This window comes from Gigantopelta aegis, chromosome 4 (assembly GCF_016097555.1).
Source record: "Gigantopelta aegis isolate Gae_Host chromosome 4, Gae_host_genome, whole genome shotgun sequence".
In the NCBI taxonomy this organism is placed as follows: Eukaryota; Metazoa; Mollusca; class Gastropoda; order Neomphalida; family Peltospiridae; genus Gigantopelta; species Gigantopelta aegis.
This window is the reverse complement of record NC_054702.1, coordinates 98,587,358-98,611,500: the sequence shown is the minus strand read 5'-3', so window position 1 is coordinate 98,611,500 and position 24,143 is coordinate 98,587,358. Positions and strand designations below refer to the sequence as shown.

The 24,143-nt window shown below is 34.3% G+C and overlaps 1 protein-coding gene across 4 annotated transcripts in view; it reads right to left on the bottom strand.

Annotated features, from left to right (window-relative positions):
- LOC121371542 (neurexin-3a-like) overlaps window positions 1-24,143 on the bottom strand; it is a 138,678-nt gene that overhangs the window by 33,975 nt on the left and 80,560 nt on the right. For all 4 annotated transcript variants that reach the window (XM_041497514.1, XM_041497515.1, XM_041497513.1 and 1 more), the window contains exons 5-7: window positions 20,748-20,906; window positions 14,188-14,980; window positions 205-422 (exon numbers count right to left, since the gene is read on the bottom strand). In XM_041497514.1, the coding sequence (XP_041353448.1) occupies window positions 205-422; window positions 14,188-14,980; window positions 20,748-20,906 (1,170 nt within the window). The remainder of the gene's footprint in view (window positions 1-204; window positions 423-14,187; window positions 14,981-20,747; window positions 20,907-24,143) is intronic.

The following is a 24,143-nucleotide window of genomic DNA, read 5'->3' as shown; positions in this document are numbered from 1 at the left end:
TGTTTTCAAAATCTTGATTAGTGATATATTTAGTCAACTGAAAATTGTTTAGCAACTACTGTTTAATGTTTTACAATTGTGTAGCAATCTCTAAAACATGCATAGCGAATCACGACGTGATACTGAACAAAATGTTCCCTGCTCTTAATGTTTTATTTGTGGGAATTTTGTGACTGCTTTGACAATAAAAGCAATAGCATTCACCTGTGTTCCACTTCCCACATTAATGGAGAGCTTGATGGCGCTGGACTCCAGGTATAGCTCCATGGAATCGGTGGAGTGCTCCGACGATGTCATGAACAGAAGACCGTTCGGATGCATCGTTCGGAATCGTAGAGAAATGTCCTCAGCCTCTGTGGAAGACTCCTCTGGCATCCTAACCTTCACAAACTGAGTCCCGTCAAATCTAAGTGTTGTAGCAGCTAAAAAATAAAATGTTTTTAAAGTTTGTTTTTTGTTCAGTGACACTACTAGAGCACATTGATTTATTCATCATCAAATATTTGGTAATTCCGACTCATCCACTACATTTTTCCATTATGAGCAAGGCATCTTTTATATGCACATTCCCACAGATAGGACAGAACATACCACATCCTTTGATATACCAGTCATAGGGTGGTGGAGGGGGGGGGGGGGGGGGGGGGTGGTGGTGGAAACTGAATCAGAGAATGGGTCCACTGATGGGGTTTGGTCCAAAGCATCTCAGGCAAGCTGCTTACTGACTAAGCTAGATCTAACCCTCTAAATAAAGTGTACATTGTATACTACATTGAGTAGAGACAATAAGTATAAAATATATATGTAGTAGTGTTGGTATAAAGTGCTCCTACTGACAGTAGCTAGTGGGAATTTCCCCATTAGCTTTGTTGGTAGAGTGCTGGACCCTACATACTGAGAGTCTGTGGTTTGAATCCCCTTAGTGGAGGTTGATTTTTCTGTTACATTTGGAGCTGACATATGAACTAATCGGGAATTTCATTAACATAGAAACTTCAGTGATATGCAAGTTCTAAGTGCTGGTGGGGAAAAGCAACGCCCACTCTTGTTAACTAGCAGCAGGAAGTCTTTGGGTATGCAGAGGCAGATAACTCTATGGAATACTGTATCTCAAACAAGTGATCTATCTTGAGGTCAAATCAAATTCTACTCAAGTTCTAATTGTTTTATATAAATGTCGAAACCTTTCAGTTCAGTATCATTAGACTGAAATCCTCCCGAGTTGGTCTGAAGAAGACTACAAGTGGTCTAACCTTCAGGAAATTGATATCTCCAGAGATACCCACATAGTAGAGATGCATGGTATAACCGATATATACCAGTATACCGCAATATAAAATTTGAACAATAGGTATCTCAATATCTTTCTAACGTACCAGTATATTGGGCTTATATATTTTGTATGTGTATTAATGCACACATATTATATTTTCTGAAAATAAAAACTACCAGTTTAAGAAAAAAAACCAATAGCTCCACTTGTTCGGAACGAATCTTGATTGACCAATGTATCATTTTATTAAGTTATACAAAATGTACAAGGAATTAGAGCACTTTATAAATTCTAATAATAGACAACTGGTGTTCGAAATATATTGTGGTACGTACAGGTTCCTGTATTGCAATACACATTGTTTTGCAATACCCATCAGTACTAGATAGCCTACATTGACCCACATCCTCGCCACTTTTGAAGACCGGTATTTACATGATTTTTCACTAATATATATGTCAAACTGCAAGTCAGCAATATTATTAGCACAGTCCACACCCACCATACCTAGAGAGAAATGGCTAGCTATGACCATAGGAATGAATGAATGAATGAATGAATGAATGAATGAATGAATGAATGAATGAATGAATGAATTAATTAATGTTTAACGGCACTCCAGCATGAAAAATACATCGACTATTGGGTATGACCTTGGGATACATAACAAAACAATCAGTATAGAAATCTTTTATAAATTTACTTTTTCAATTGTATCATTGCTAGTTCTAGAAGAAAGCAGAGAAAACTAGCAAGAAACATAATTAAAGCACTAAAGCAATTCCAAAACATCAAAGAAGCCTTTTTTTAATGACAATATAATCATGGGTGTGATTAAATTGAGAGTTTTTAATTGAACTGATCAGTCAAGGGAGACAGCAACAGCTGCAGTGGGTTATTTCAAGTGAAGTTCATTCCAGCTAATGATCAGTGAAAGCATCGATGGTGGACAGTTGATGTATCACAGTTGGTGACAGCTTCCATTGCGATGGAGCGCCACAGTGTCAGCCGAGATTAAACTGCAGAATTGTCAAATTCCCCAGCTTCAGTGAAGATTTAGAAGCAGTAACTGCATACAGCAGGTTATTTGGTACTGATGTTTCTTTGGCTTTCCTGATGTGCTATGAATATATAAATATAAATCAATGTACTCTGGTGGTGTCGTTAAACAAAACATTCTTTTAACTTTTTGAATATAAATATAAGCAGGATTTAGCATAGTGGTAAATCATTGGTCTTATGCAGAGGTGTAGTAGTTATAAGCCATCTGCCTTAAGGCTGGGAGGTACTGTGTTCACATCCTGGTACCGGCTCCTACCCAGTTTTAATGGTTCAGTGAGAATGTTTTAGCTTGCTAGACCATTTACCACTAACTCACTGCCTTGCACAAAAAGCCAGATAGCTGACGTCTGTACCGAAGACAACATGCTTGAACTTTGATTGGATCCAAGCATAAAAATCTAATTAAATGAATAGGACCAGTTGGAGGGTCAATAAAGAATACTAAATGAGATCCCAAAAGAGACCATTTATATTACTGTTTTCAATCATACATCACAACTGAAAGTGAGTGATGTACAATTGAAAACACATGAGTTGTAACATAAACTGTCTCTTTCTAGAATGAGTATAGAATTCTATTTATTACACCGGACATCAATGAACAAAAATTGGACAGAATTATTTCCAACATAACAGCATATAGAAAGAATTTTTTTTTGTTAATAAGGGCACTTTTTGTCAACTGTCTCCCCTACCCCATCCCTACGCAAGGTACGACCCTGAAAATATTTATCAAATATGAACATTTGAGGAAATTGGCTTTCCATCATGCTCACAAGACATTATGCAGGTTTCAGTAAAGCAGAGACACTGTGACCCGACATGTCACTTGGTAAATACAACATTCAATTAAGGGAGGCCTCCAAGTAGGACAAAATGTTTTATATTAAATACTAATATCTGATGATATGGCATTGTTATCGATAGAAAGCAATGTTCAAGTACAATGTGCCATCGACCTTTAATGATTAATACTTTTCTTTCAAAGAAAAAGAAGGAACAATGGCAATAAGATTGTCACATCTGTAACATATGAGAATTGTTTTCTAATGTGCAAGCAGTTTATAGATAGTAAATTTCAGTAAAGTAAATATTATAACCTTGACCTATAACACAACTGACAACATTTTACATGCAGTGTGTTCATTAGATGGTGGAAGACAGTGATATTTTGCAGCTGTTAATTGTTGCCAATACTACCACCTAATAGGCTATGTTTTCATGCTTACACTTACAAACCTCTCTGTATTCGGTACATATTGCCACCTATTTTTCTCAAACAGCCTCCTATTTTCAAAGATAATCAACACTTTGAGTCAAATGCACGCTGCAGTGCAACATTCAAAGATAAAAGTGGGTTACAAACAAAAATCAGGGAAGTCTAATATTGGTAGTCGGATACAGAGATTGGCCTGAGGGTTAGAGCTGCACAATGGTCTAAAATAACGGCCCCCATTGAGAATGAAAAAAAAAGTTAAAGTATTTTTGTTTAACAACACTGTTGCACTTTGTTTCTAGTAGCACAGTTGATTTATCTATTATCATTGGCAATGAGGATGTCAAACTTTTTTCTGTCATTCAGATATTTTTCTTAGTCTTACAAGAGAAAACTTGCAACATTTGTTTCTATTAGTAGTGTAGTAGTGCTCCGACTGGCAGTAGCTAGTGGGAATTTCTCTATTAGCTCAGTTGGTAGAGCGCTGGACTTTCATACTGAGAGTTAGTGATTCGAATTCCCTCAGTGGAGGTTACTTTTTTCTGTTACATTTGGAGCCGATGTTGGGACTGGGTGTGTTCTTAATACAAGAATGCAATTATAATCCACTCAGCATCAGTAATAGTTCAACTTTCTGTGACCCACAGCTCTGGGACATAGCTTCACTTGAAAGGGGAGTATGCAGTAGTTTTGGTATATAAGTTTTGGTATAAAGTGCTCATATATGGGCAGTAGCTAGTGGGGATTTTCCTATTAGCTCAGTTGGTAGAGTGTTGGACTCTCGTACTAAGAGTATGGTTTGATCTGTTTTGTTTTTATTACGTATCCTTCAATTATTTTCTGGCAGAAAACCTGCCTTCATATTTTTATTATCACTGTGATGAAATTCAGGGAGACTTTTCTTTTTTGCTTTCAGTATACCGTATATCGCTGTGTATTAGCCGACTCCATGCATTAGCCGACCCCCTAGTTTCACCCTCCAAATCGGCTTTAAAATTATAGACCTTGTATATAAGCCGACCCCCCTATATAAAACTAACCAAGTCAGATGTCTGTGTGGTCTACAAAATGACAAAGTACATCTGCTTTCAAATGTCATTTGTCACAGCAAACTTATCCGGAAGCAGTAGCCGATTTCTATTTATAGAAACGGTGTCCGGTTAATTTATTTCTCGTAAAATATAAGTACCAAAATAGCGAAATATACCTAAACATTCTTGATTGCAGCCACACGTTAAAAACACAGTGACTGTTTGCATTGTTGATTGTGCTAATCGGTCTTTTCATTACTAGTCGGCTATACCCTACCATACCCAACCACCCGTGTCGATTAATCCCAAGCCGACAAACCAAACAAATGAAGCTGGAACAATTAACGTGTTCACCGGTTTAGTAAGCAGTTTTGTAATGACACGTGACCTGCGAAGTTTTCCGAAATTGTTTTGATCGGTCACCATTTATTGTTGTTTAAACAGATAAATATTACTAAATAACTTTTAAACTCCAACATTTATTAAAGATGAACATATATATACAATTTTAATATCTTTTATTTGTATTATTTTGTGTTAAAATGCAATATTAAACCTTTATGAAAGCGGAAATGCAGAGCACAATAATGACAATAGATCGAGTCGAGCCGTGACGTCACTATTCTAACTTTACATTTCCAATAAAATGTTGACTCCTTAGATAAGCCGACCCCAGCCTTTGACTTGATAATTTTTGTATAAAAAAGTCGGCTAATACACAGCGATATACGGTAGGTGAATGTTTAAGGTGTGAGCTCAGTAAAGACATCTGTGGCTAAGAAAACAAATCCAGCCACTTGTGCCAAACTCAAGCATGAAATTAGATGCAGCATATTGCAGCATAAAGACTATAGTTTACACTGCCATATGTCTTTCATTGGCTGTGATCACAGACATATTGTGCAAAATGCTTTAGCGGTAGGTATGGTAATAACAATAGAAGAGAAATATTTTATACCATTCATTGTTTTGTATACAAAAGAACATGAAACCATTTAAGAACATCTTGGTGAAGGAAATAGTGAAAGTTAACAACATCCTTGCACAAATATATGGCATTACTTACGTCTGTAAACAAAGAACTTCTGTTTGAGCAATAGCAGATGTTGGGTGTTATACAACATGAACACAATTTGAGCTAGAATGTGTTAAAATAGTAAAATAGAAGCAGGAAAAATAAGAATGAATTTGTATTTCTTTTGACTATCATTTTAATGTCCTTAAACTATATTAACTAAGAGTAAAGATTACTTGTTTACTTGTAGAAGATTATAAATGAGATTAACAGGACATCAATTTATTAGCATGTCATGGCATTTTGCTTCTATGTCCCTTCACTATATAATTTATACAATAAAAGCCAATTAAAACAAAAACAAGCTTTGCATCATTTAATATATGTAAAAGTATTTAATTGACATAACAGAATGTACATATACTGATGGTGGATAAATGTATAACTATTTGATTGTGAGACAGCCATAACTGTTAATAGTTTTCTCTCCTATATATTAACAATTTATTGTCAAAGTTTTGCTTTAACACCTTATGTGTATCCCATCTCAATGTCAATGAAATATGTTGTGTTATATTATGTTCAATGTAGTATGTGTTTAACTGGATTGTAATGCAGCATGTCAATCACAGCAGCAAAAGTAAAAAAGCTCAGAGCACAAAATAAAAGAAAAACCAGTCTTCTGCTTAATGGGCTTGTTTCCGTTTATTCAGTTAAAAAATATGCCTTTCTACGAGTTGACACCAATAATTCAATATTCTTCCTAACCATTTAAAAAGGAAAGCAAAGAACTCTGTTTCAGAAAGTCTCTTTAGACACTAATTTGGAAAAAAGGTGTCAATTCCTAAAGAAAAGGAAGAAAAAATGTTAGTAAAGAAAATAGAGCAACAAATTAAAGGGCTACTGCTCATACCCATGAGATTTTCTAGTGGAGAGCTAGTGGTTGTGTAGGCGTACATGTACTTGATGTATATGGAGACAGACTGGTTATTTGCTATGTCTTTATACATGTACTTGATGTATATGGAGACAGACTGGTTATTTGCTATGTCTTTATACATGTATTTGATGTATATGGAGACAGACTGGTTATTTGCTATGTCTTTATACATGTACTTGATGTATATGGAGACAGACTGGTTATTTGCTATGTCTTTATACATGTACTTGATGTATATGGAGACAGACTGGTTATTTGCTATGTCTTTATACATGTACTTGATGTATATGGAGACAGACTGGTTATTTGCTATGTCTTTATACATGTATTTGATGTATATGGAGACAGACTGGTTATTTGCTATGTCTTTATACATGTACTTGATGTATATGGAGACAGACTGGTTATTTGCTATGTCTTTATACATGTACTTGATGTATATGGAGAAAGACTGGTTATTTGCTATGTCTTTATACATGTACTTGATGTATATGGAGACAGACTGGTTATTTGCTATGTCTTTATACATGTACTTATTACTTTATTACAGATGGGGGTGTCTGGCATATCAAAGGCTGTAGTATGTACTACCCTGTCTGTGGGATGATGCATATAAAAGATCCCTTGCTGCTAATCGAAAAGAGTAACCCATGAAGTGGCGACAGCGAGTTTCCTCTCTCAATATCTGTGTGGTCCTTAACCATATGTTTGACGCCATATAACTGTAAATAAAATGTGTTGAGTGTGTCGTTAAATGAAACATTTCTTTCTTTCTTTCTTTATTACAGATGTATATTTGTTAACTTTAAGTATAAACATTTAAAAATTGGAGCTTTACAAACTATGGTTGGAGAACAGACTGAGTTTAGCAAGTTTGAAGAATACACTGATTTACTGAAATCCATGTGAATGTTTTCTTGTTCCAACCAGTGCACCACAACTGGTCAAAAGCCATGGTATGTGCTTTCCTGTCTGTGGGAAAGTACATATAAAAGATCCTTTGTTGTATTAGCAGAAATGTAGAGGGTTTCCTCTGATGACTACATGTCACAATTACCAAATGTTTGACATCCAATAACCGATGATTAATTAATCAATGTGCTCTAGTAGTGTCGTTAAACAAAACAAACTTTTAACCTTGTGAAAATGCACCACTCAGATTTGTAGTTGTAACAAGGATATGGGAAGAAAAAACCCAAAGATTCAAATGAATTTGTACAACTGGCTGTATTCTGGTAGGGAAAGGTTTGTTTTGTTTAACAACACCACTGGAGCACATCAGTTAATTAATCATCAGCTATTGGATATCAAACACTTGGTAATTCTGACTCGTAGTCATCAGAGGAAACCTGCTACATTTTTTGTAATGCAGCAAGGGATCTTTTATATGCACTTTTCCACAGACAGGAAAACACATACCATGGCCTTTGTCCAGTTGTGGTACACTGGTTGGAATGACAAAAAACCCAATTAGCTGAAAGGATCCACCGAGGTGGTTCGATCCTGTGATGCAAGCACCTCAAGCAAGCACACAACCGACTGAGCTAAATCCTTCCCCTTCTGGTAGGAAATAAATAACCCCAATATTGTACAAAAGGATTATTGTCATTGTGCAATTTACAGCAACCTCACACATACGATAGCAATAACAAATGAAAATTGGGTGATGCATTTTTCTTGGAATTCAGTATATATTTACTTAATGATAGCCTAACATGTAACCACTGCAAAATCTGGGCAAGTGTGGATGCATATTCATCCAGTATTCCCATTTACCACTTAATACACATGGAAGACATTGAACGAACACTGTATGAATAACAGGCCTCTGCTGAAAACATTAATTTGTTTGGCAAACTCCCCCAAAAGAACAGAATAACAAAGTGACATGTGGGTCTACAAGAGATTTAGTGAGAAGATTGTACTCATCTTATTACAAATCAATTTTCTTCAATTTGTGTGGATTCACCAGGCACAAAGATACACGATTATCTGTTTTATGTAATAAAATTCATCTCAGCTGGACACGGTGATCCATAAACTCAATTTTGTGCTAACCTGTCAGACCATCGAGGATAAATTAATAAATAATATGGGTCTTTATTTGAATGCACCGCTATCATTTAGAAGAATTCATAACTAACGTGACAACATAGTTACATTTTCTGTATCAGAAAGTACCAGGCAATGGATCAACATGTCCAATAGATTGTCCCATTAACAGAGTATAGACAGTGCACTTTAATATTTTGTTATCTCAAGAGATTAAGTTAGGGAAGGATTTACATCTTGTCTGGTTACTAATTATTTTAAAGTGACAGACCCTATTTATTAAACATTACAGCACATTTTTCACTATTACAGTCATTTTTGACAATCACAATCAGACATTACTTATATTCTGTTGTTTAGACTATCTATTTGTATACATACTGATGTTTTACAATGCCATGAAATGCATTTTTTTTGTAATTCTAAAACTGTACGTACCTCTGAGAAGTGAAGGTTATAGAGATGACCTCTCAGTCTATTTTCAGAGAGTTTTTCCCCATTTCAATGTCACAGATTCTATTTCACTCTAGGATACGTTTATCCAGATGTTTTTACAGTTTTGTGGATTAACCAAACTTAATGTCTATTTTCATGGGTTCAATCCAGAGTCTGTGACTTTAAATGTATTAAAATATTTTATTAATTATCAAATTATGTAGTCTTCTAGTTTAAACAATAGAGTAGGATATATTGATATCTAAATATTTTATTAATTATCAAATTATGTAGTCTTCTAGTTTAAACAACAGAGTAGGATATATTGATATCTAAATATTTTATTAATTATCAAATTATGTAGTCTTCTAGTTTAAACAATAGAGTAGGATATATTGATATCTAAATATTTTATTAATTATCAAATTATGTAGTCTTCTAGTTTAAACAATAGAGTAGCATATTTTGATATCTAAATCATCTGCTCTCATATGTAAAATATTTGATTAATTATCAAATTATGTAGTCTTCTAGTTTAAACAATAGAGTAGGATATATTGATATCTAAATCATCTGCTCTCATATGTAAAATATTTGATTAATTATCAAATTATGTAGTCTTCTAGTTTAAACAATAGAGTAGGATATACTGATATCTAAATCATCTGCTCTCATATGTAAAAGAAGTCCAATTGGTAGTTTCAAAATGATTTTAGTCTTTCGGATTTATATGTATTTCACCAAAAATAATATTCATGCATATAGTACCAGAGAAAGGATCCAAAATTGATAATCTAATAAATGTAATTATTAGTATTTCTCTTCTTTTTAGTTAGGTAAGTAACTGGAAAATATTTATGTGTATTTCAGCTATTTTATGTAGCAAACATTGAATGAATCTTAGTTTGTATACTTCTTATTTTCTAAAAACATTTCTCACACTTTATATTAGTTTACTTTTTACACCACCTTTATATGCTGACATACAATGTCTTAGTTTACTTTTTACAACACCTTTATATGCTGACATACAGTGTCTTAGTTTACTTTTTACAACACCTTTATATGCTGACATACAGTGTCTTAGTTTACTTTTTACAACACCTTTATATTCTAACATACAGTGTCTTAGTTTACTTTTTACAACACCTTTATATGCTGACATACAATGTCTTAGTTTACGTTTTACAACACCTTTATATGCTGACATACAGTGTCTTAGTTTACTTTTTACAACACCTTTATATGCTGACATACAGTGTCTTAGTTTACTTTTTACAACACCTTTATATGCTGACATACAGTGTCTTAGTTTACTTTTACACACCTTTATATGCTGACATACAGTGTCTTAGTTTACTTTTTACAACACCTTTATATGCTGACATACAGTGTCTTAGTTTACTTTTTACAACACCTTTATATGCTGACATACAGTGTCTTAGTTTACTTTTTACAACACCTTTATATGCTGACATACAGTGTCTTAGTTTACTTTTTTTACAACACCTTTATATGCTGACATACAGTGTCTTAGTTTACTTTTTACAACACCTTTATATGCTGACATACAGTGTCTTAGTTTACTTTTTACAACACCTTTATATGCTGACATACAGTGTCTTAGTTTACTTTATATGCTGACATACAGTGTCTTAGTTTACTTTTTACAACACCTTTATATGCTGACATACAGTGTCTTAGTTTACTTTTTACAACACCTTTATATGCTGACATACAGTGTCTTAGTTTACTTTTTACAACACCTTTATATGCTGACATACAGTGTCTTAGTTTACTTTTTACATTTATATGCTGACATACAGTGTCTTAGTTTACTTTTTACACCACCTTTATATGCTGACATACAGTGTCTTAGTTTACTTTTTACAACACCTTTATATGCTGACATACAGTGTCTTAGTTTACTTTTTACAACACCTTTATATGCTGACATACAGTGTCTTAGTTTACTTTTTACACATACACCTTTATATGCTGACATACAGTGTCTTAGTTTACTTTTTACAACACCTTTATATGCTGACATACAGTGTCTTAGTTTACTTTTTACACATACAGTGTCTTAGTTTACTTTTTACACCTTTATATGCTGACATACAGTGTCTTAGTTTACTTTTTACAACACCTTTATATGCTGACATACAGTGTCTTAGTTTACTTTTTACAACACCTTTATATGCTGACATACAGTGTCTTAGTTTACTTTTTACAACACCTTTATATGCTGACATACAGTGTCTTAGTTTACTTTTTACAACACCTTTATATGCTGACATACAGTGTCTTAGTTTACTTTTTACAACACCTTTATATGCTGACATACAGTGTCTTAGTTTACTTTTTACAACACCTTTATATGCTGACATACAGTGTCTTAGTTTACTTTTTACAACACCTTTATATGCTGACATACAGTGTCTTAGTTTACTTTTTACAACACCTTTATATGCTGACATACAGTGTCTTAGTTTACTTTTTACACCACCTTTATATGCTGACATACAGTGTCTTAGTTTACTTTATATGCTGACATACAGTGTCTTAGTTTACTTTTTACACCACCTTTATATGCTGACATACAGTGTCTTAGTTTACTTTTTACACCACCTTTATATGCTGACATACAGTGTCTTAGTTTACTTTTTACAACACCTTTATATGCTGACATACAGTGTCTTAGTTTACTTTTTACAACACCTTTATATGCTGACATATAGTGTCTTAGTTTACTTTTTACACCACCTTTATATGCTGACATATAGTGTCTTAGTTTACTTTTTACAACACCTTTATATGCTGACATACAGTGTCTTAGTTTACTTTTTACAACACCTTTATATGCTGACATACAGTGTCTTAGTTTACTTTTTACAACACCTTTATATGCTGACATACAGTGTCTTAGTTTACTTTTTACAACACCTTTATATTCTAACATACAGTGTCTTAGTTTACTTTTTACAACACCTTTATATGCGTTATATGCTGACATACAGTGTCTTAGTTTACTTTTTACAACACCTTTATATTCTAACATACAGTGTCTTAGTTTACTTTTTACAACACCTTTATATTCTAACATACAGTGTCTTAGTTTACTTTTTACAACACCTTTATATGCTGACATACAGTGTCTTAGTTTACTTTTTACACCACCTTTATATGCTGACATACAGTGTCTTAGTTTACTTTTTACACCACCTTTATATGCTGACATACAGTGTCTTAGTTTACTTTTTACAACACCTTTATATGCTGACATACAGTGTCTTAGTTTACTTTTTACACCACCTTTATATGCTGACATACAGTGTCTTAGTTTACTTTTTACACCACCTTTATATGCTGACATATAGTATCTTAGTTTACTTTTTACAACACCTTTATATGCTGACATACAGTGTCTTAGTTTACGTTTTACAACACCTTTATATGCTGACATATAGTGTCTTAGTTTACTTTTTACACCACCTTTATATGCTGACATATAGTGTCTTAGTTTACTTTTTACAACACCTTTATATGCTGACATACAGTGTCTTAGTTTACTTTTTACACCACCTTTATATGCTGACATACAGTGTCTTAGTTTACTTTTTACAACACCTTTATATGCTGACATACAGTGTCTTAGTTTACTTTTTACAACACCTTTATATTCTAACATACAGTGTCTTAGTTTACTTTTTACAACACCTTTATATGCTGACATACAGTGTCTTAGTTTACTTTTTACAACACCTTTATATGCTGACATACAGTGTCTTAGTTTACTTTTTACAACACCTTTATATGCTGACATACAGTGTCTTAGTTTACTTTTTACAACACCTTTATATGCTGACATATAGTGTCTTAGTTTACTTTTTACAACACCTTTATATGCTGACATACAGTGTCTTAGTTTACTTTTTACAACACCTTTATATGCTGACATACAGTGTCTTAGTTTACTTTTTACAACACCTTTATATGCTGACATACAGTGTCTTAGTTTACTTTTTACAACACCTTTATATGCTGACATACAGTGTCTTAGTTTACTTTTTACAACACCTTTATATGCTGACATATAGTGTCTTAGTTTACTTTTTACAACACCTTTATATGCTGACATACAGTGTCTTAGTTTACTTTTTACAACACCTTTATATGCTGACATACAGTGTCTTAGTTTACTTTTTACAACACCTTTATATGCTGACATATAGTATCTTAGTTTAATGGTTATATCCTTGATTTCAGAGTACAATTTGGCCATACATGTAGAAAATATAATGGTGTGAATGAACTGTTATTCTAATTATTTTTTTAAGTTGTAATAATATGACTTGAACTTAAAACAAAAAGCTTCAGAAAATGCAGAATTAATAAAATCGCTATTTACAGAAAGAGAAATTAAATGTTGAACATATCAATTTTCACATTTTTAAAAAAAATCAAATGTCACAAGCCTACATTGTAAAGATGAATACTATTTCATTTGTAATTATCCTTTTGTTAATCAGATGAGACACAATACCAACACTATTATATATATCATTTTTAAAAAAAAGAATTAATTTTTAACTTTAAAAAAAATTGTTTTTGAGATTCCAGACAAAGAAATATGATGTAAAATATAACAAACCTTTTGACACACATCTCCAATGTAACTAGTTTCTGTAATACTGTTTTATTTGAAATTATCCTTTTGTTAATCAGATGAGACACAATACCAACACTATTGAATTCATCTTTAAAAAAAGGAGTTAAATTTTAACTTTTAATATGGTTAAGGACCACACAGATTTTGAGAGGAAACCCGCTGTCGCCACTACATGGGCTACTCTTTCTGATTAGCAGCAAGCGATCTTTTACTTGCGCTTCCCACAGACAGGATAGCACAAACCATGGCCTTTGTTGAACCAGTTATGGATCACTGGTCGATGCAAGTGGTTTACACCTACCCATTGAGCCTTGCGAAGCACTCACTCAGGGCTTGGAGTCAGTATCTGGATGAAAAATCCAATACCTTGACTGGGATTCGAACCCAGTACCTACCAGCCTGTAGACCGATGGCCTAACCACGACGCCATTGAGGCCGGTTATTATTTTTGAGATTTGAGACAAAGAAATATGACGTAAACTATAACAAACCTTTTTGACACACATCTCCAATGTAACCAGTTGCTCGGCAGTCACATACAAAGCGGTTCCATCCTTCTAAACATATCCCATGATGCATACAGGGATGACTGAGACACTGTGGCTCTATCCTGTGACAGTATTCTGCGATTCCTTTAGCCTCCTGGCCATTAGCTGCAACCACCAAATCCACCTTCTTGCCATTGATGACAAGATCCTGGAAACAGCCTACGTAACCATGACCCAGCATTCCAGACCACATCTCCTGGGGCAACATGCTTTGGCCCAGCTTGTCATTTATCCCACCAACAAAGAGGAATCCTGACAAATTCAACTGATCATTAGTCCCGTCAGAATAATACGACTCTTTCACGCCATCCAGAGTTATGTAACCTTGCTGTCCTTGGTAGTCGACGTACACCTCATGCGGGTTGCCATCGCTGACTTGGTGCTTGCTGGCCTTGACCTTCAGGACACCTGATCCGAGGTCGAGGACAAGATAGAGATGACCATCAAGGATTTCAATTCCGAAAAAATCCTTTAGGTTCTCTGGTCCAGAGTTGTACATAAGGACTCCATTGAGCTCTGTGGTTTGAAACTGGAAGGCAAGAGAGCCTCTGCGGGGCGACACTTCCCAGGTGGGCAGGGTGATGTAGGATTCCGGGGTGGTGAAGGTGATGGGGTGAGATTCCGCCAGCTCTTGGCACTTGTTGAAGATGACGTCACCAAACACACTGATCAAGCTGTGCTCAGTCTTGGCCAGCTCTGTCAGGTCTAACTCAATGTTGTCAGCCTTGTACTTCACCTAGGAAGAAATAATACAGACAAAACAGGAATTAATGGGGTATATAGGATAAAAATCATTACACATACAACAAATATCCATAGTTTAAAATGTTCTAATGTGCTGTTCAACAAACATTCCTTATTTTTATGACCCGGTAAAGTGCTTGCTTGGTGTTATGTGCAGTTGGTCTAGGATCAATGAGCGGTTGGTCTGGGCTCGGTCTCCATCAGAGGGCCTATTGGGCTATTTCTCCCTTCCTGCCAGTATACCATTACTTGTACATCAAAGGCTGCAGTATGTTCCATCCTGTCTGTGGAATGGTGCATGTAAGAGATCCCTTGCTACTAATGGAAAAATATAGTGTGTTTCCTCTCTATGACTATATGTCAGAATTACCAAATGTTTGACATTCAATAACTGACAATTAATAACTCAATGTGCTCTAGTGGTGTCATTAAACAAAACAAACTTTTTTGGTCAATCTCTTTTGATTCCCAAACAGGAGTTACTATATGAAATCTGAAGTATTAATTTGAAAAATAATTCAAGATACATTCAACATTACAAGTGCTTGGTAACACAGTACATGTATATTAAAACTGAAGGTACTTTTTGCCAAAATCAAACTGACCATTATAAGCAAAAGCACACTGATTTATTAATTATTGGCTTTTGGATGTCATATAAGTAATGTAAGCCTTATAAGTGGTCTGTTTGTAATGTGTATAATATACAGTGGATTTTTCATCACCAGTAATCCATGACTAGACTCAAACTTCAACCCGATTATGGAAGAAGCTCATTTCTAAACCAGTATACAATTTCAATAAGTACTGTCTAATGGGTCATTCTAAGTGTCAGCCTTTAATGAAAGAGGACATAGAGTACAAATCAATTTTCTCCAGACAAAAAGATGCACAATGTCAGTGATGCATTTCTTGTTGCACTATCATACTTCGAACATCATAATACACAACAAAGAACAACAACTCAAATGCACTGAAGTTTTTAATATAAAATATATTTTAGCTTAATAGAAGCATCAAATACATAAGATAAAACTAAAAGAAAAATTCATACTTAAATCACACTCTTTGAATAAACACTTAGTGTTTTAAAAATGGCATGTCATGCATTTTTAGAAACATTTCTTGTTTTTTAAAAATTAAACTGAGTATATAATGTGTTTAAACATGTATAGTTAAAACGGATGGACAGGAATCCTAATGTAGATCTTTAAAATGGCATGTCATGCATTTTTAGAAACATTTCTTGTTTTTTTAAAATTAAACTGAGTATATAATGTGTTTAAACATGTATAGTTAAAACGGATGGACAGGAATCCTAATGTAGATCTTTAAAATGGCATGTCATGCATTTTTAGAAACATTTCTTGTTTCTTTTAATTAAACTGAGTATATAATTTATTAAAACATGTATAGCTAAAACGGATGGACAGGAATCCTAATGTAGATTTACTACAGACCTATAGTCATTAAGATGGAAACATAATGACAACATCTCATCACTGATGCCATATCTGACTTACTGATCTTAAAAACTACACATATAGATTTCCTTTACATAGGATCAATTTCTAAATGTGTGGGTTGGAAACTGTGTCAACATTGCACAACACCCACATCTCCATTAGCTGTATGTTTCCATTTATACAAAAACATAATTGCCATTCCCATTATTCAATCGTTAATTACTGAATGTTGTGGAAAGATAAGGTTTAATATCAATGGGGTGGCTTGTATTAGAAGACTGACACACTGACCGTAGGTCATTAAAATGATATGTTCTCGCCAAGCTGTTCTGGCAAACAGGAGCATCATTAGTAGTAAAATCTATAAGGCCGATAAATCCACCTCCTGCTATCTGTAAACCATTACTGAAGCAGTCTTCTGAACAGATCAAGCATGGGAAAGGAAAGAAAGTATAATCTGTTTTTCTTAACGACACCCAGAGCACATTGATTTATTAATCATTGGCTGTTGGATGTCAAACATTTGCTAATTTTGATATATAGTCTTTGAGAGGAAACCCACTACACTTTTTCCGTTAATAGCAAGGGATCATTTATTTGCATCATCCCAGACATGATAGCACATACCACGGCCTTTTATATACCAATCGTAGTGTACTGGCTGGAACGAGAAAAAGGAAAGAAGTATTTTTTAATGAACGGCACTTCACTATATTTTAAATTACTTCTGGCATTGTTAAGAGGCACTTGTAACTACCTACTATGCTCCCCTACTACCAGCGGTCGTTAGTGGTGTGAGTCAGACCAGCTTTATTAACGGCAGAGGACGAGGATGCCAGGTAGGTGCAGGGAAGTACACAGAGACTGCACCCGTGGAGGAAGTTGAGACAGGTAGGCGATGGTGTGGACAGCTCAGAAGGTAGAGTTGAAAACTGACAGAAAGTGTGGATGACGCAGACTTTAATCTACTGGTGGGGGGGGGGGGGGGGGGGCAGGATCTAGCTCAGCCAGTACAGCACTCACCTGAGGTGCTTGCATCTTAGGATCGAACCACCTCATTGGAAACATTCTCTGATTGTCTTTTTTTATTATTATTCCAACCAGTGTACCACAACTGACCATGGTATGTACTATCATGTCATTTGGATGGTGCATATAAAATATCCCTTGCTACTAATAGAAAAATATTAATGGGTTTCTTCTCTAAACTAACAAGTCAAAAATTACCAAAATGTTTCCCATCCAACAGCTGATGATTAATAAATCAATGTGTTCTGGTGGCATCATTAAACAAAACATTTTTTTTTTTTAATTTACTGGATTACTGACTGGGATTGTGAAACCCCAAGTTCATCAAGGCCATGTCACATGGGATGCACCGTAAAGAGCAAGTGAGCCAGACAACGTGGAAAGAAGATTAACAGAAACTAATTTCTAAATGTGATGTATTGATGGAAGTTAGCAGAGGCTGTAGACACAGCCATAAATAAAATCCCAAGGGACTTTAAAAACTTGTCCTTTATGAGCTGATGGTATTAATACACCAGCTATAACAGATTACAACTCTAAAGTGCCATTTAAGTGGAAAGGCGGTTGCTATATAACAGGTGTGAATGCATGTATTTTATAAAGCAAAATGTCAGAATACTTATTTTATGTGTGGGAGATTTACAGGAAATATTTTAAAAGCTTTTCACCCCCACCCATATGTCATTTATGGAAAACCTCTCACATCAAAAGTCAGTGCTCATAAGATTCAGACAGGCAACAGATAATGCGTAATTTAATATAACACCAAAGACTTTAAAATCATACTTGGATATAGACTGAATGTACTAGAATATTAAGAACATAAAATCAGTATCTATTAGTAGATAGTAGGTCTATCTCATGGTTCATTCCTTGACGTGGTGAGGTAGCTTGCATGTCTCAATAACTCGGAGAGCTATGCCAGCTGGAGCACCTGGTAGGGTCACCCAAGCTGGACTGGTCATAGGGTAGAGACTAGACTAATATGGTGCGGACAGACAGAGGACGTAAGTCATGAAAGATAACTGTCCAGGAGAAGCAGATAATAAGTGATGATTTTTGACATCTATTGCTACTGGGCTATTTCTCGTTCTAGCCAGTGCTCCACAATTGGTGTAACAAAGGCCATGGTATGTACTATCCTGTCTGTGGGATGGTGCTAGCTGCTAAGTGATAAGACTAGCCCATGAAGTGACAACAGCAGGTTTCCTCTCTCAATATCTGTGTGGTCCTTAACCATATATCCAATGCCATATAACCATAAATAAAATGTGTTGAGTGCATTGTTAAATAAAACATTTCCTTCTTCTACTGCTGCTGAAATGGCTGCCTTGTTTTCATACATCTCAATGCAATTTTTAAATACAGCCAGTTGCTTTTCTCAAACAGCATCCTACTTTCAAAGATACTGAACACACTTTAAATAGCACACAATACATTGATATATGAAAAGTTCATTTTCATACGCAAATTTCCAGATTTTGAAGTTAGCTGTGAAGGTATACTAATGTTATCACAACTCAACAATATGACCAAGATTCGCCCATTGAACAGAATGTTGTGTGATATACACTAAGTCATGTTGCAGCAAAACCATATTTTTCTCAAAATGACATAATGAATATAATGTTTTGGAAATGTACTCTTCATGTATGCAGGGGCATGTGCAGGAATGTTTGCAGGGGGCGGCGTCTAGACCAGACCTGTCAACCTTTAGTCAAGAGAAAGCAGGAGGTGTGTGTTGAAAAAGCAGGAGATTTGGTCAAAAAGCAGGAGATTTTTTAAATTCACACAATTTAACCCAAAATCGCAAGATTTAAAAAAAAAATTATTACAATAAGTTATATGAATACTTTATAATGTCATATATACTTCTTAACTTTAGATCTTGGCATTAAAAAAAAAAAAAAAAAATTATTATTATTATTTTTTTTTTTTAAGTTTAAATATTATTATGATTTAATACATATTTAAAAAAAAAAATTTTTTTATCCAAAAATGTTAAGAACATGAAGAAGAAATAAAAAAAATAATTAGTACATTTACGGTATTACACTTACAGCCTTACAGGTTGCGTTACATTATCATTTGTGGTTAGTGTACCTAAGTACCAAAGACAAATTTATATAAATCTTATAAATTAATATTCAGTTTTTACTATAATGAGGAACGGTGGCGTGGTACTGATTTAAAATCATTATAATGATGCAATAAACATTGTATTTTCATTAATCATAAGTAAAACCTCATTACGGACATCGTGTGAAATATACCGGAATTATACCCATTTCCGTGAGTAACTTTATGTCAATGTCAAACAACATTTTTTAATTGTACAAAAATAATTTCTTGAAGTGTACCCTTATAACCAACATTTTACCGCACAAACATACAAAATTAACTGACACAAGTATGTTTATACAGCTAATTGGTCTTTTCGTTGTCTTGCTGTGACATGTGATTTTAACATGCATCGTGTGTATCGCTGTCAACTCAGATTTGTCATAGTTGCATTATGTAATCCAGTGGGAAGACATTTTACAATTCAGAGGTGTTATTAAAAGTAAAGTTTGTTTTATTTAACGACGCCACTAGAGCACATTGATTTTTAATCTTATCATCGGCTATTGGAACTAAATTGGATAGTTTTTTTTTTTTTTATATGGCAACACTGAATGTCAATACACAGCCTGTTTAATTAGCGGCAACACGCTTCGTAGCCATTACGATGACAACAAACATTATAATAACACATCATTTTATAAACTCCATGTGCTTTTTTAACAATATAAATAGGCTATCCCACAATTCTCACTTCGGCAAAGGTTAAACAGTCGGGACAATTCGGCCTGTTACATTCTCGGAAACCGAAAGTAGTCGACATTTTCCGAATGAGAAAAAAAGGCAGAGTTACTTCCCTTCTGTTATTTTGACAAAAGAGGATCGATTTTGTTTTTATGCTTACAAAAATGTCATTTAACAGGAGAAACTGTCTCCCGCACAGGAGAAAGGAGATTTGATCAAATACCGGGAGACTCCCGCGGAATCCGGGAGGGTTGACAGGTCTGGTCTAGACTAGCAAAAAAAAACATTATATGAGGGATGAGACATGCTCCCCTGGGAAATGTGCTTGAGACGTGTGTGTGTGTGTGTGTGTGTGCGTGCATGTGTGTATGCACGTGCATGCATGTGTGTTTCAATCCACAAAACCCAACCCCTGCACATGCACATGGTTTCGTCAATATATACAAAATACAAACAAACCTTCCGCATGCAGCCCTTGAAGTTCTGGAACACACTGGTTCCCGCCAGCTGTCCTGTGTTGGGACTGCCACCAACGTAGAGGATACTGCTCGATAGCTGGGTAAACGTCCCTGTCGTGCTGCCAGACCGCCGATGCACACCATCCACTTCAATTGATATCTGCAAGTAGATATATAGAGCATATCCAAACACACATGTCCATTAAGATTATTAACAACAATATGACATGATACAATAATAAATCAAGTTTAATTATCTCCAATAACACTGCTAAATTAAGAATATTTATTCAACACTTTTGTAGTCCATTTTCAAATATAAAATATTGGTCATCATAACAATAAATTAAAATAATTTGCACTGTATTCATACCTACATGATCCATTCATTTATTTTGAAGAAGGATCCTCTACCTCAGTGTGAGCACTGTCAGTGTACTCTGACAGTGCACCACATTTTGGTGGAGTGTACACATCTGACCGAAACTAGAAAAGATATACCGGTATTTGGACAATGAAATGTGATGGAATCATTTCGATTCCATCCAGAACTTTTACTAGTTTTTATGTGATACTGACTTTTATTCTAAATTTTAATATTTCCTATCTGTGATATCTGTATTTTTTGCACAGTTCCTTATACTGTGTTTTTATTTAACTTTTGAATTTTTATATTGAAAGAAAGAAAGAAGTGTTTTATTTAACGACGCACTCAACACATTTTATTTACGGTTATATGGTGTCAGACATATGGTTAAGGACCACACAGATTTTGAGAGGAAACCCGCTGTTGCCACTATATGGGCTACTCTTCCGATTGGCAGCAAGGGATCTTTTATTTGCGCTTCCCACAGGCAGGATAGCACAAGCCATGGCCTTTGTTGAACCAGTTATGGATTACTAGTCGGTGCAAGTGGTTTACACCTACCCATCGAGCTTTGCGGAGCACTCACTCAGGGTTTGGAGTCGGTATCTGGATTAAAAATCCCATACCTCGACTGGGATCCAAACCCAGTACCTACCAGCCTGTAGTCCGATGGCCTGCCACGACGCCACCGAGGCCGGTCTTTTTATATTGATGTTTCTCTTCACATTATTGTTGCATTTACCTTAGTTTGACACCCAACAGCCAATGTATTTTTCATGCTGGGGTGTTGTTAAACATTCATTCATTCACTGTATAATTATATGTACCAGACTATACACTGTATTTTTTTTTAAACTTCTAATAGACGACTGTGTTTGTTGTGGATCAACATTTAATTAAGTATTACATAAAATCATGCTGGATGGCAGGAATAAGTGTACAGTCGTAGTAACATCAGACAGTTCTTTCTCGATGAAACTAGGACACAATCTCATTCATTTTATTTAATTAAAAGATATTAGTTTATTTTATTTGCTGGGAATCAATACCTGTTAATAACAAATTAGAACTAGTATTTTTTTCCGTAACAAATTCAATTTATCAACATTTCATGTCAGTCCATGTTGGCAATCAATAAAGTGGAAAGCTCTCTTTGAGAAAATCACCAAAGTGTCCACACAATTTCACAGTTTGGAGTCAGAAGCTTGAATTATCACTATTTATTTCAATTACACAGACAGTCAATCCAGGGAATATCAAACTTTCAAGTCATACAACATTACCATTATAAACTTTAGAAACAGTGGCACTGCCGTATATATCTGCCGGTTTGGTTTTTTCTTCATACATGTATTTGTTTTAAAATAGTTCACAAAATCTAAAAACCCAAATACAAGTTTGCAAGAACAATTCTGTCAACAGTTGCACATGAGCTTTTTTCAAATTAGTGACAAATTTTTTGATATTATATGGTGTTTTTCCCCCCTCCGAAATACATTTAGCACTGCACCTATGTCAACTTTTGATGTTCTAATCAAAATACACTGCTATCACTGGCCAGAACATATTGTAAAGTATTATATAAAATAAAAAAATAATTTAAAAATTCAATTTTTTAGAAATTGTATCTTTATAAAATATGAATTAATAGTGCCGAAGAATTAATAATGTAAGGGGTTTTTTAAACAGAAAGATTCCTAAGTCTGTTGAATTTTTCAAATCATGATTAACTATATTAAAAGAATGATTACTGAAAACTGAACAGCTAATTATATTAAAATACATTTGCTAAAGTAATTAATATTAAAATAATTTTGCTAAAGTAACTGAAATATAATTTTTGCCTGTTAATGTAAGTTTATGCAGACCACCATAATATATTACCATATATATGAATAATAAAGCCTGAGAGAAACAAAGACATTATTTCTCATTTGATGAAATGGACTAAAGCTTGTGACACTTGATTTACTAGATAACCACTTAACAGTACCATTCACCGCAATGGCCGTCATTCTCTAATATGTAGAAGCAAGTGAAGGAGAGCTCGATTATATATGCTTACATTTGGTGACAGACATTTGTATTTAGCTTATTACAGTTCAGACATACACTGTTACAAATTGAATCAAGTTTCCATTTCAGAATAATTTCAATTTTATTCATTAAATTGCACACAAAATTGTTTTTTCCAACAAAAATGCTAAATTATGCAACCAAATATATGTTTGGTATACATCTACATGTGTTTTTGGTGTCAGTTACTTTTGATTTATTTAAAATATCTCTGGACTGAGTATTTGTACTGTTTGTATCGTCAAAGATAACTAGGTATACAAATATTCATTAACAACTATGACGATAAAAACATCTACAAAAATAGACCAGCACCATCCTGCCAATTACATCTGTTTTACCTCTTAAATAAATATATATATATATATATATATATATATATATATATATATATATATATATATATATATATATATATAAAATTTAGGACCACCTGCCTCTTTCAAAATTATTGTATCTCTACAGGTAAGTACACTGGGTACTAAAAACAACAAAACAGAAGTAAAGAGATATAATAAAAGAGGAAATGAGAAAGTATTAAGGGGGAAAGTAATCTAAACTAGGTCACACAGGTCACATGACAGCACACTGGACAAAACAACAAAACAGTCTATTAGCAGTAGCAGAGGTTATGATAGCTGGACTCCACAGAATATTAACACCAGTCTATTAGCAGTAGCAGAGGTTATGATAGCTGGACTCCACAGAATATTAACACCAGTCTATTAGCAGTAGCAGAGGTTATGATAGCTGGATTCCACAGAATATTAACACCAGTCTATTAGCAGTAGCAGAGGTTATGATAGCTGGACTCCACAGAATGTTAAAGGAAAGGACAATCAAGGCATTTGACCTGGTATGCATATTCAACGATATATAATGCATATTATTGCTTAATATCAACTAGTATAATCGTATAGTTAATTAATAAAACGGTTAAATGTGACGGCTAAT